Source organism: Entelurus aequoreus, linkage group LG05 (genome assembly GCF_033978785.1).
Source record: "Entelurus aequoreus isolate RoL-2023_Sb linkage group LG05, RoL_Eaeq_v1.1, whole genome shotgun sequence".
NCBI classification, from domain to species: Eukaryota; Metazoa; Chordata; class Actinopteri; order Syngnathiformes; family Syngnathidae; genus Entelurus; species Entelurus aequoreus.
Window position 1 is genome coordinate 83,121,416 of NC_084735.1, and position 12,910 is coordinate 83,134,325.

At 37.2% G+C, this 12,910-nt stretch overlaps 1 protein-coding gene across 1 annotated transcript in view; it reads left to right on the forward strand.

Moving 5' to 3' along the window:
* mybbp1a (MYB binding protein (P160) 1a) overlaps window positions 1-12,910 on the forward strand; it is a 52,213-nt gene that overhangs the window by 22,865 nt on the left and 16,438 nt on the right. Inside the window, exons 15-21 of the mRNA XM_062049064.1 lie at window positions 5,105-5,268; window positions 5,341-5,427; window positions 5,510-5,659; window positions 9,914-10,090; window positions 10,184-10,341; window positions 11,489-11,623; window positions 11,690-11,741. Of these exons, the coding sequence (XP_061905048.1) occupies window positions 5,105-5,268; window positions 5,341-5,427; window positions 5,510-5,659; window positions 9,914-10,090; window positions 10,184-10,341; window positions 11,489-11,623; window positions 11,690-11,741 (923 nt within the window). The remainder of the gene's footprint in view (window positions 1-5,104; window positions 5,269-5,340; window positions 5,428-5,509; window positions 5,660-9,913; window positions 10,091-10,183; window positions 10,342-11,488; window positions 11,624-11,689; window positions 11,742-12,910) is intronic.

Genomic DNA, 12,910 nt, shown 5'->3' on the forward strand with positions numbered 1-12,910 from the left:
ATTTAAAGTGGAGGCAAGATGTCGGACATTTGGAGGGAGGATGCGGACTCAGCCACTATAAGGTTGTTAGCTCGTGCCTTGCTAGCTAGCTAACAAGAGTGAGACAAAGTTGTGTGAAAAATAGATTTAACTATCATTTTAGCCAAAGTCAGCCAGCTAAAATGTGTCTGCGTCAATTCAAGTACCTTTAAAGCAAAGTCAATTTGCAATGCTGTAAAAAGGGCACAATAGCAAACTGCGCACACACAGAGACTGACAGGCACCAATGCGAAGGTACCATAAGGTTAAAAATGCAATCTATGAAATAGCCAACATTTTAAGACTTAATCAAAAATACAATTCTACACACTGAGTCTATTAGAGTGCTAAAACTGCCAAGAGTTAATCAATAGTCAATATACCAGTGTGCAGATCTTTAAACATCACAAAATGCTTTTCTTTTAGAGGAAGTTTTTGTGTTTTGTTGTTTGTTTTCATTGCTGCTATTTTAACTGGATTTTTAAATACATAAACAAGGTTAATTTTTTTTTAGCAATTTGATTTTCCTTTCTTTTAAATTAACAACATTTTAATAGTCATTTTAATTTTTGTAACAACTTAATGAGCAGCACAGTTACAGTCTAAATAAATATTTATGAATGAATTAGTCGTCTTTGTTGTTAGTAAGCACATGTACATTAAATATGTATACGCTTTATTATCCGACTAATCGTTAATCAGGCATGTGATTTTTCCGTCTAAAGTCGGAATTACGTCTTTTTTAATCTCGGGAAGAAAAAAAAATTATCTCCCGTTTTTACCTTTTTTTTTCTTACCCCAAATCAAGATTCGAGACGTAGTTTATATTACGCCGTAGTTGATTGGTCGATATGTTCCTTGTGACCAATCAGGACATCTGTTATGAATGATGACGTTAATAACGTCATCATTCATAATGGTTATTACGGCCATTTTCCATATGTAAACAATGTCGGTTCTCGAGAGAAAGGACGCTTTACGAGTAAAAGAAATTGATAAACATGTCAAAAATAAGTTTCGATGGGACTGGATGGAAAGGGAAATCACTGATACTGTTGGGAAGAAGAAAGTTACGACTTTGTTCGGTGATTTTATTCGGAAAATCGATCGTCCCGGAAAGGTTTTGTGCACGCGGTGTCATGATAATATTGACTATGGATCACGAGGTTTCAAGGCTTTGGAAGTACATGCGAAACGCCAAAAACATATGAAACAACTAAGCAAGGAAAACAAACTTTTCACTAGCTGGTACTTTTGGATGTCAACCGAAAGTGAGCAAACCTTACGGACTTCATCCTTTGTTTACATCGACAACTGCCGTAGACATGGAGAGGAAAGATCCACCCACTTCAGTTGCAGACAGGGTTGTTAATAATGAGGTAAGCTAAAAAATATTTGCTTGCGAAATACGCATGTCTGTTTTAAATATTAACCAATTATTGCTTTGCGAAATATAAATGTTTTTTTCTCAAAATAAAAAGCCACGTGAAAATATATTATGAAATTACAGAAATTCAAAGAGTGGCATTATTGATTCTAGTTAACAATTTATTTGAAATAAATTTGCATATAATACTATTTTGTAATATTAAGTTCTTATGTAGTCTGTTGAAACTATTGTCAGTGGTGTAACAATCTTGAAGGTAAATATTTTCACACTTGTTTCATGCAATATGTCAGTGTCCTCACATTATTATTATTTGCTATTTTCAAATATGAGTAAACAATACTAAACATGTTTAATTATTTTCATAAATGTATATCCTATTTTGGCGAAAAGAATGAAATGTTTACATTACATTACATGAACTGAAGTAATGTGGTAATACTGTAAATAAACTGTAGATAATAACACTGATCAATGTGACACCTGTGGATGTGAAATGAACACAAGATGTAAATATTAGTGACTAAATACTGTTGGGACTGAACCATATACAGTGATTCATTAGGATCATTGGGTTATGTATGTTCTATTAATGATGTTTTCATGTCTTTAAACACTAAAATATTTTCTTCAAATGGTGCTGTCTTTGTTCATTTTAGCATGTTAAATTGGTGAAAAACCAGGAGCTTCGGGGGGGCGTTGCCCCCCTTGTCCCCCCTGGACCTGGCCTTCGTCCCCCAGACCCCCGGAAATTTTTTCAGTCTTTTTCATTGTGGTCAAATCACATGCCTGGTTAATATACCCGTTGATTAATCGACTATTAAAATAATGGCTAGTTGCAGACCTATTGATATCATTTGTCATTTATTTATCGATTGTTTTATTGATTTATGGATATATATTTATCATAATTTTGATTATTTAAAATGTTTTCATATTTGTATTCTATTTATTTTTTAATAGATCATTTTATAAATGTATTAATAATTTTGTTGTATTTTTTAAGTAATTTTTCTATCTACCGTATTTTCCGCACCGTAAGCCGCCCCGTGTTATAAGCCGCACCTTCAATGAATGGCATATTTCAAAACTTTGTTTACCTATAAGCCGCCCCGCCCCGTGTTATAAGCCGCACCTACGCTGCGCTAAAGGGAATGTCAAAAAAACAGTCAGATAGGTCAGTCAAACTTTAATAATATATTACAAACCAGCGCTCTAACAACTCTGTTCACTCCCAAAATGTAATGTGCAAATGTGCAATCACAAAAATAGTAATACTCAAAATAGTGCAGAGCAATAGCAACATCAATAACTCAACGTTGCTCGAACGTTAATGTCACACAACACACAAAATAAACATTTAAAGCTCACGTTCTGAAGTTATTACTCATCCACAAATCCCTCGAATTCTTCTTCTTCGGTGTCTGAATTAAAAAGTTGGGCGAATACGGTGTCCAAAATGGCCGGCTCCGTCTCGTCGAAGTCATCAGAGTCAGTGTCGCTGTTGTTGTCCAGCAGTTCCGTGAATCCTGCCTTCCGGAAAGCTCGGACCACAGTTGAGACCGATATATTTGCCCAGGTATTTACAATCCACTGGCAGATGTTGGCGTATGTCATCCGGCGCTGTCTCCCTGTCTTAGTGAAGGTGTGTTCGCCTTCGGTCATCCATTGTTCCCACGCCGTTCGCAGTCGAGCTTTGAATGCCCTGTTGACACCAATATCCAGCGGTTGGAGTTCCTTGGTTAATCCACCCGGTATGACGGCGAGTGTTGAATTAGTGTGCTTCACTTGTTTTTTGACACCATCTGTGATGTGGCCGCGCATGGAGTCGTAGACCAACAGGGACGGAGCTGCGTGAAATAGCCACCCGGTCTCTTTGCGTAAACTTCTCTCAACCACTCGCTCATCTTTTATTCATCCATCCATCCCTTCGAGTTAGCTTTTATGATGACGCCGGCTGGAAAGTTCTCTTTTGGCAAGGTCTTCCAGAAACACACAAATGAAATTAAACGTAATATCCGCGTGCTTCTTCTTCTACGGGGGCGGGTGCTTAACTTGGCGGTTGCTTACCGTAGAAGAAGAAGCGCTTCCTCTTCTACGGGGAAAAAAGATGGCGGCTGTTTACCGTTGTTGTGAGACCTAAACTTTATGAAAATGAATATTAATATTAATCCATATATACGCCGCACCGGGTTATAAGCCGCACTGTCAGCTTTTGAGAAAATTTGTGGTTTTTAGGTGCGGTTTATAGTGCAGAAAATACGGTATTTATATTTTTATTTTAACATTTAATTGATCTTGCTGTATCTATTGGTATGTTTTTGTTTTTTCATTTTATTAACTTGATCATTTTAGATGTTTTGATATTTTCATTATTCATTTTATATTTCATATATACTCAAATATTATTCATAGAAATTGATACAAGCGTTAGAAAATGGATGATGGATGGATTTTATTTAATTGATCATTTTATATTTATTGATATTTGATTTTATTTATTTAGTTGAACATTTTAGCTGAATTGATTTTTTATCATTTATTGGATCACTTAATATTTATTGATATTTGTATTTTTTCTTATTTAATTGATAATTTTAATTCTATTGATTTTCTTTTTAGTAGACACATGCCTTAAATAACTTAAGCTGTATTTAGAAGTCAATGGAAATATTCGGGCCATTAAATATGTGTACGCTTTATTATCTGACTAATCGTTAAGATACTCGTTGATTAATCGACTATCAAAATAATCGTTAGTTACAGCCCTATTGATATTCTTATTTGTCATTTATTTATCGATTGTTTTATTGATTTATGGACTATTTAAAATGTTTTCATATTTTTATTCTATTTATTTTTTAATAGATTATTTTATAAAATTATTGATATTTTTGTTATATTTAAATAAATACAAAAATCTATCTATTTTTTAACATTTGATTGATCTTGTTATATCTATTGGAATTTTTATTGATAATTTTATATGTATTTTTTTTTTATTCAATTGATCATTTTGTTTCATTTTATTACCGCCGCCATTTTAGATGTTTTGATATGTAATTATTAAGTTTATATTTCATATATTATAAAATCAGTTATTTATAGAAATTGGTACAAGCGGTAAAAAATGGATGGATGGGTTTTATTTAATTGATCATTTTATATTTTTTGCTATTTGATTTAAATCATTTAGCTGATAATTTTAGCTGAATTTATTTTTTTTATCATTTAATTGATCACTTCATATTTATTGATATTTGTATTTTACTTATTTCATTGATAATTTTAGCTCCATTGATTTTTTTTTTCAATTGATCATTTTAGATGTATTGATATTTTTACTTTATTTATTGATGATTTTAGGTGCATAATACATTTATTATTTATTATTTTAGCTGTATTGATATACTTATTAGTAATGTGCATTAGTACCTGAACCTACGAGCACATGGCATTCCACCACCAAGCTCCTAAATCAGCATACTTGTATTTTAAAGCAGCCTCGTCCATTGAAAATAATTTAAATGAATTTAATCTGTACCTGGCGCCCCACAACACCACCATTTTAACATGCAACAGGCTGTTTTAAAAAGATAAAGCTAACTTTTAGAAAACAAATACTGTTTGAAAACAATACAAAAGTACAAACTATCATCAAATGTCATTAAATGATCACAATCATTTTCCTGGTCGTAGCCAGCAAGCAGGAGGAGGCGGAGCCAGAGTGGGTGGAGGTGCTGGTGGACATCCTGCTGTCCCTTCTCTCTCAGCCGAGCCGACACATTAGGCAGGTGTGCAAGACCGTCTTCACCTCCATCTGCCCCCACGTCAACGCCGCCGCCCTCACCGCCATCTTGGATGTAAGTAACAACCTCGCATGACAACATTTGATTTTGGCTATACTTAAATAAGCATTTGGGCGGGCGGCGTAGGTCCTGGACCCGGACAGAGACAGCATGGAGGAAGGCACCGTAGTCGTTGTGGAGGACAACAAGAAAGCTGACAAAGATGAAGAGATGGTGCTTGATTCTTTTCTAAAAATGTCGTCATTCAGCCTGTGTGCGCCTTTCATTCGTTTTATTTTTACAAAACCTCTGCTAGGATGAGGAGTCTGACACGTCAGATGATGATGATGATGAGGAGGAGGAGGAGGATGATGAGGAGGAGGAGGATGAAGAGATGGAGGAGCAGGAGGTTGACCAAAAATTCAAAATGGACTTGATGAAGGTGTTGCAGAAGAACAATGCTCTGGTGAGTGTCAGTTCACATTTACTCCACAGTGGGGCGCCATAACCTCTCGGGTTATTTTAAAAGTTAACTAGTGAGCGATTAGTTTTACATGTTTAAATCCGCACATTGTCAAAAGCTTTTTAAGTAAATTGCAACGAAAGAAACCTAAATTATCTAGAAAATAGTAATAGAATTGATCATATACTGAAACTATATAGAAAAATTCATATATGGATCGATCTGTTAAAAAGTTAGCAGCCTACTTAACTATTTAGGTCAGGGGTGTCCAAACTTTTTCCACTGAGGGCCGCACACGGAAAAATTAATGCATGTGGGGGCCATGTTGATATTTTTCATTTTCAAACCATAACAAAATATATGCGTTTTTTTATTTTATTTTACCTTTAGGGGTCCCGGGCACCATAAAGGGTCTCAGTTATTAAAATGTTAAAAATAAGTCTAATTTGTATTATTATTTTTTATTTAACGCTTACAGTAAATCTCTATATCAACTTTAAAAAAAAAAAAAAGGTTTTATGGCTTTTCTGTCAAAAACAACTTTGTTTTTTTATAGTACAACTGAAATATGCAGTATTTAGTAATTAGAACCCTAAAAGATCAATAATGCAGGACACCATTGATTTAAATTCTTTAATATTTTTTAAGTCATCACAGTGAAAAGATAAATAAAATACGACTAAAATTTATTTGGGATCCAAAAGGTGCCCCACTCATAAAGTGATACATTTTTATTAGGTTTTTTTTATTTTTTACTTTCAACACTTAAGTTACGAGATCAACTTCAGATATATCTGTCGATTTTACGTTTGAACTATTATTTTGTTTGTTTTATGCTCTTTTGTCAAAGAAAACGTTGTTTTAATATGGCAACTACACAATAAATGCAATACTTACCACATAAAACCTTTTCAAGTGAAATATTTGAAGTAATTGGAGCCTTGAAAATAATTCATTATAACTTGGATTTTTTTGTCATTTTCTTTTTGAGCAATGGCAAAAAATAAAGAAAGACAAAAGAAGAAAAAAAAAACAGCCTGCATGGCAGCTTTGTGTCAACATTGCAACTTTTTCTCGTTAGATTTCACCTCATTCCACTTTTTTTAATGTTGTTTTTTATTTTTTGCAATAGAATTTCCAGAATGTGTGGCGGGCCGGTAAACAATTAGCTGCGGGCCGCAAATGGCCCCCGGGCCGCACTTTGGACACCCCTGATTTAGGTGCTTATACTTACCCAAGATTTCATAGTGGAACATTCTTTCTTATAAAAATAGATGTCATCATTTAAGTGTGTAATTAACATATGTGCATGTTAGACATTATTTAATAACAAAACTGTGTCTATACATTTTAACTAGAGATGTCCGATAATATCGGCCTGCCGATATTATCGGCCGATATATGCGTTAAAATGTAATATCGGAAATTATCGGTATCGGTTTTTTTATTATCGGTATCGGTTTTTTTGTTTTTTTAAAAATTAAATCAACATAAAAAACACAAGATACACTTACAATTAGTGCACCAACCCAAAAAACCTCCCTCCCCCATTTACACTCATTCACACAAAAGAGTTGTTTCTTTCTGTTATTAATATTCTGGTTCCTACATTATATATCAATATATATCAATACAGTCTGCAAGGGATACAGTCCGTAAGCACACATGATTGTGCGTGCTGCTGGTCCACTAATAGTACTAACCTTTAACAGTTAATTTTACTAAATTTCATTCATTACTAGTTTCTATGTAACTGTTTTTATATTGTTGTAATTTCTTTTTTATTCAAGAATTTTTTTTAAATTAATTTATCTTATTTTACTAATTTTTTAAAAAAGTACCTTATCTTCACCATACCTGGTTGTCCAAATTAGGCATAATAATGTGTTAATTCCACGACTGCATATATCGGTTGATATCGGTATCGGTTGATATCGGTATCGGTAATTAAAGAGTTGGACAATATCGGATATCGGCAAAAAGCCATTATCGGACATCCCTAGTTTTAACTGTCGATTAGAGGGCTACAGCTATTGATTATTGTATTAATCAAGTAATCTGTGGATTAGGTTGTTTGAATAATCAAGTAACACTTTCTAGCCTCAATCCGTCTTTTAGGGAAAATTGTTGCAATAAACAAGGATATTTCTGATGACCTTTATTCTTTTAAAAAAAAATAAATGCTCATAACATTAAAAATGTACTTTTACCATGGGAGCATCAATAAATAAATATAAAAAACCTGTAGAGCCTAAAACCAGGTAATGGGCAATAAGTAAAGAATCATGCTAAACAAAAATGCTCTCTAATAAAGTAAGATCAATTGAGTGACAATGCATTTAACAATTTAACACATACACTTTTGAGTTATTAATTGTAGGAGTGTCGTTTGATTTTTGGACAAACAACTGGTTAGCATTAACATACAAACTGTTAATACTAACATGTCCTCACATGTTTAATATCAAATTGTTTCTGCTCTTTAAAAAATGCAGGATGCTTTCTGGTAGTATGCTACACATTGATGTTTTGATTCTGTAAAAATGTTAGCTCTGTTTGACAGTGCAAACATTTCTTTAATCACTTTGAAATGGTCACAAAACCTCTCTCTCGTCGTCTTTGGGCCTTTTGCTCTCTTTCCACCTTATTGTTTCTCCTTGAGCCGGCACTCCCTACCACACACAGGCCACATCACTCGCAGTACAAGCAGCATCACCAATAGGTGCACGGCTCACATGTGTCTTGTGGAAACAATTTTTTACTCATTAAATGAATCTCCAAGGACACAATAGAAATCAAAGCTTCTTTCTAATCGAACGAATCGTTGCAGCCCTAGTTAACAGTGGGTGTGTGCGCGCATGGAAGGCAGACGTATGCCAAAGCAAGAGGGGGCGCTACGACCATATTTGTTACACGTTTTTTAAAGGCCTACTGAAAGCCACTACTACCGACCACGCAGTCTGATAGTTTATATATCAATGATGAAATCTTAACATTGCAACACATGCCAATACGGCCGGGTTAACTTATAAAGTGCAATTTTAAATTTCCCGCTAAACTTCCGGTTGAAAACGTCTATGTATGATGACGTATGCGCGTGACGTCAATCGTTGAAACGGAAGTATTCAGACACATTGAATCCAATACAAAAAGCTTGGTTTTCATTGCAAAATTCCACAGTATTCTGGACATCTGTGTTGGTGAATCTTTTGCAATTTGTTTAATGAACAATGGAGACTGCAAAGAAGAAAGTTGTAGGTGGGATCGGTGTATTAGCGGATGGCTGCAGCAACACAACCAGGAGGACTTTGACTTGGATAGCAGATGCGCTATCCGACGCTAACCGCCGACCGCACGGGTGATCGGGTGAAGTCCTTCGTCGCTCCGTCGATCGCTGGAACGCAGGTGAGCACGGGTGTTGATGAGCAGATGAGGGCTGGCTGGCGTAGGTGGATAGCTAATGTTTTTAGCATAGTTCTGTGAGGTCCCGTTGCTAAGTTAGCTTCAATGGCGTCGTTAGCAACAGCATTGTTAAGCTTCGCCAGGCTGGAAAGCATTAACCGTGTAGTTACAGGTCCATGGTTTAATAGTATTGTTGATCTTCTGTCTATCCTTCCAGTCAGGGGTTTATTTCTTTTGTTTCTATCTGCAGTTAAGCTCGATGCTATCACGTTAGCTCCGTAGCTAAAGTGCTTCGCCGATGTATTGTCGTGGAGATAAAAGTCACTGTGAATGTCCATTTCGCGCTCTCGACTCTCATTTTCAAGAGGATATAGTATCCGAGGTGGTTTAAAATACAAATCCGTGATCCACAATAGAAAAAGGAGAGAGTGTGGAATCCAATGAGCCAGCTTGTACCTAAGTTACGGTCAGAGCGAAAAAAGATGCGTCCTGCACTGCACTCTAGTCCTTCACTCTCACGTTCCTCATCCACAAATCTTTCATCCCGGCTCAAATTAATGGGGTAATCGTCGCTTTCTCGGTCCGAATCGCTCTCGCTGCTGGTGTAAACAATGGGGAAATGTGAGGAGCCTTTCAACCTGTGACGTCACGCTACTTCCGGTACAGGCAAGGCTTTTTTTTATCAGCGACCAAAAGTTTATCGTCGATGTTCTCCACTAAATCCTTTCAGCAAAAATATGGCAATATCGCGAAATGATCAAGTATGACACATAGAATGGATCTGCTATCCCCGTTTAAATAAAAAAAATTCATTTCAGTAGGCCTTTAAAGTGTTTTCTTAAAACGTGCATTCAGGCCAGAGAGGAGGATGGCAGCGACGATGACGATGACATGGACGACGACTCCATGATGAAACTGGACAAGAGTCTCTCGGCGCTCTTCTCGGAGCAGAAGAAGAAGATGCAGGCCAAGAAGGACGAGAAGACCAAGCTGCAGAAGGAGAAGACGCTTGTGCGCGACTTCAAGATCAAGGTACTCGCTTTGTCAAGCGCTAGCTTAGCATATTTTAGCACAGCAAGCATCATGTCCGTGAAGCTGAAACAAGAAACCCTCCTGCTGTTGTAGGTGTTGGACCTGGTGGAGGTGTTTGTCTCCCGGCAGGCCGGAAGTCCTCTGGTTCTTGGCCTGGTGCAGCCTCTGCTGTCAATCATCGACCGAGGGATGAACTCAGGCAGCGAGCAGCAGGAGCAGGAGTTCCTCCGCAGGGCCGCCGACATCTTCAAGTGAGTCTAGCACGTGTGCGCCTGTGCAGTTAGCCCCTTTAAAATGATCATTATAATTACAGATGGCCGATAATATCGGACTGCCGATATTATCGGCCGATAAATGCTTTAAAATGTAATATGGGAAATCCCAGTCATACTTGCCAACCCTCACGATTTTTTTATTTTTTATTTTATTTTTTTTTTGTTTTGCTTAGGTTTTTTTTTTTGGTTTTTTTTTTGTTTTGTTTTTTTTCTCCATGCTTTTTTAACCTGTAAAGCACTTTGATTCAATCTAAAAAGTTGTTGAAAATGTGCTATATAAATAAAGTTGACTTGACTTGACTTCCCGGGAGACTCCCGAATTTCAGTGCCCCTCCCGAAAATCTCCCCGGGCAACCATTCTCCCGAATTTCCCCCGATTTCCACCCAGACAACAACATTGGGGGCGTGCCTTAAAGGCACCGCCTCTGCGTGCCGGCCCAGCCACATAATATCTACGGCTTTTCACACACACAAGCGAATGCAACGCATACTTGGTCAACAGCCATACAGGTCACACTGAGGTATAAAGAACTTATGCGCCACACTGTGAACCCACACCAAACAAGAATGACAAACACATTTCGGGAGAACATCCGCACCGTAACACAACATGAACACACAGAACAAATACCCAGAACCCCTTGCAGCACTAACTCTTTTGGGACGCTACAATATACACCCCCCGCTAACACCCCCCCCCCCCCCCCCTCAAACCCGCCCCCTCCCAATCCCGCCCACCTCAACCTCCTCATGCTCTCTCATGGAGAGCATGTCCCAAATTCCAAGCTGCTGTTTTGAGGCATGTTAAAAAAAATAATGCACTTTGTAACTTCAATAATAAATATGGCAGTGCCATGTTGGCATTTTTTTCCATAACTTGAGTTGATTTATTTTGGAAAACCTTGTTACATTGTTTAATGCATCCAGCGGGGCACCACAACAAAATTAGGCATAATAATGTGTTAATTCCACGACTGTATATATTGGTATCGGTTGATATCGGAATCGGTAATTAAGAGTTGGACAGTATCGGATATCGGCAAAAAAGCCATTATCGGACATCTCTAATTATAATACTGAACTAAAGCATGTGTCATTTCTTCTGACCTTGTTTGATGTTCAGAAACCAGCTGTGCAGGTCCAAGGTGTACTGCAAGACCGCCGCCGACAGACAGGGGGAGCTCCACGACCTGCTGGAGAAGCTGATGGAAAAAACGCAGAAGTTGGCAGACTCCTCCGTCTGCCTCTACTACTTTAGGTACAACTTCATACCGGTCTTCATTTCCCTCATCGGGTGATTCTTATCCCTCTGCCTTGTTTGCAGCGCCTCTGTCTACCTGATCAAAGTGCTGCGAGGAGCGCCTGCCGACGCTGAGGTATGTTCACTGCACTGCATTCACTTTGGGAACAGATGAATAAATAGACTTACATTTTTAGCTAATTGCGGAGCATTGTGAACATGATGAGGTGAAAATAGAGCTGGACCATTACAGCAAAAATAAAAATCATGATTACTAGAGATGTCCGATAATGGCTTTTTAGCTGATATCCGATATTCCGATATTGTCCAACTCTTAATTACAGATCCCGATATCAACCGATACAGATATATACAGTCGTGGAATTAACACATTATTAGGGCTGCAACTAACGATTAATTTGATAATCGATTAATCTGTCGATTATTACTTCGATTAATCGATTAGTAATCGGATAAAAGATACAAACTACATTTCTATCCTTTCCAGTATTTTATTGAAAAAAACCAGCATACTGGCACCATGTTGTGGACATTGGGGGTGCAGCATACACCAATAATAACACAGAAATGTAACTCATCAGAACTGAATCAGATATTGTACACGTTTCTGTTGTGAATAATAAAGGATTCATTTTAGGCTGCCTCTGAATAATAGCATGAAATATTCCAGCACCTTCATAACGTTTAGTTATACTAAAGCGTCGCTCAAATCTAAATATATTTATATAGCTTTATCAGCATTGATACATTGATCCATTATGAAACCAACCTGAGATATTTCTGTCCGTTACGTTTATTTCCAAATTGGTAACCGTGCGTTTTCTCTCTCAAAACGGAGTCCAATGTGCCGGAGACACATTATCAGCCCCGCGTTGCAACAAAGGCATAACTTTAACGTTACTCACAAAAAAGCTGAACTCATGAATGCTTGTTGCCACTATGGACTTAAAAAGTTACGTACTGTGAGTTCTTCCCTATATCCATTTTTCCAAAATTTTTCTTCTTCAGGTGCTCCTGAAGCAATGTTGTACTTCCGTGCCATTTTGCAGGAAACGGTCTTCTTTGAAGTCTTTAAAGTGAACTGTTCCCACATTTTTGACGACTTAGGTCGTACACTTTTCTCCATTGAAGCAATAACCTCAAGATGTTTCTCCGCTAAACTATCGGTCGTGTTTTCCTGCGCCATTTTTCGAATTTTTCCAGCAAAGGAGACGCCGTCGTCACGTGAGCTGCACATGACACATCATTGGCTAGCTTACGCCACCTCATGAGACGTAGCCTCAG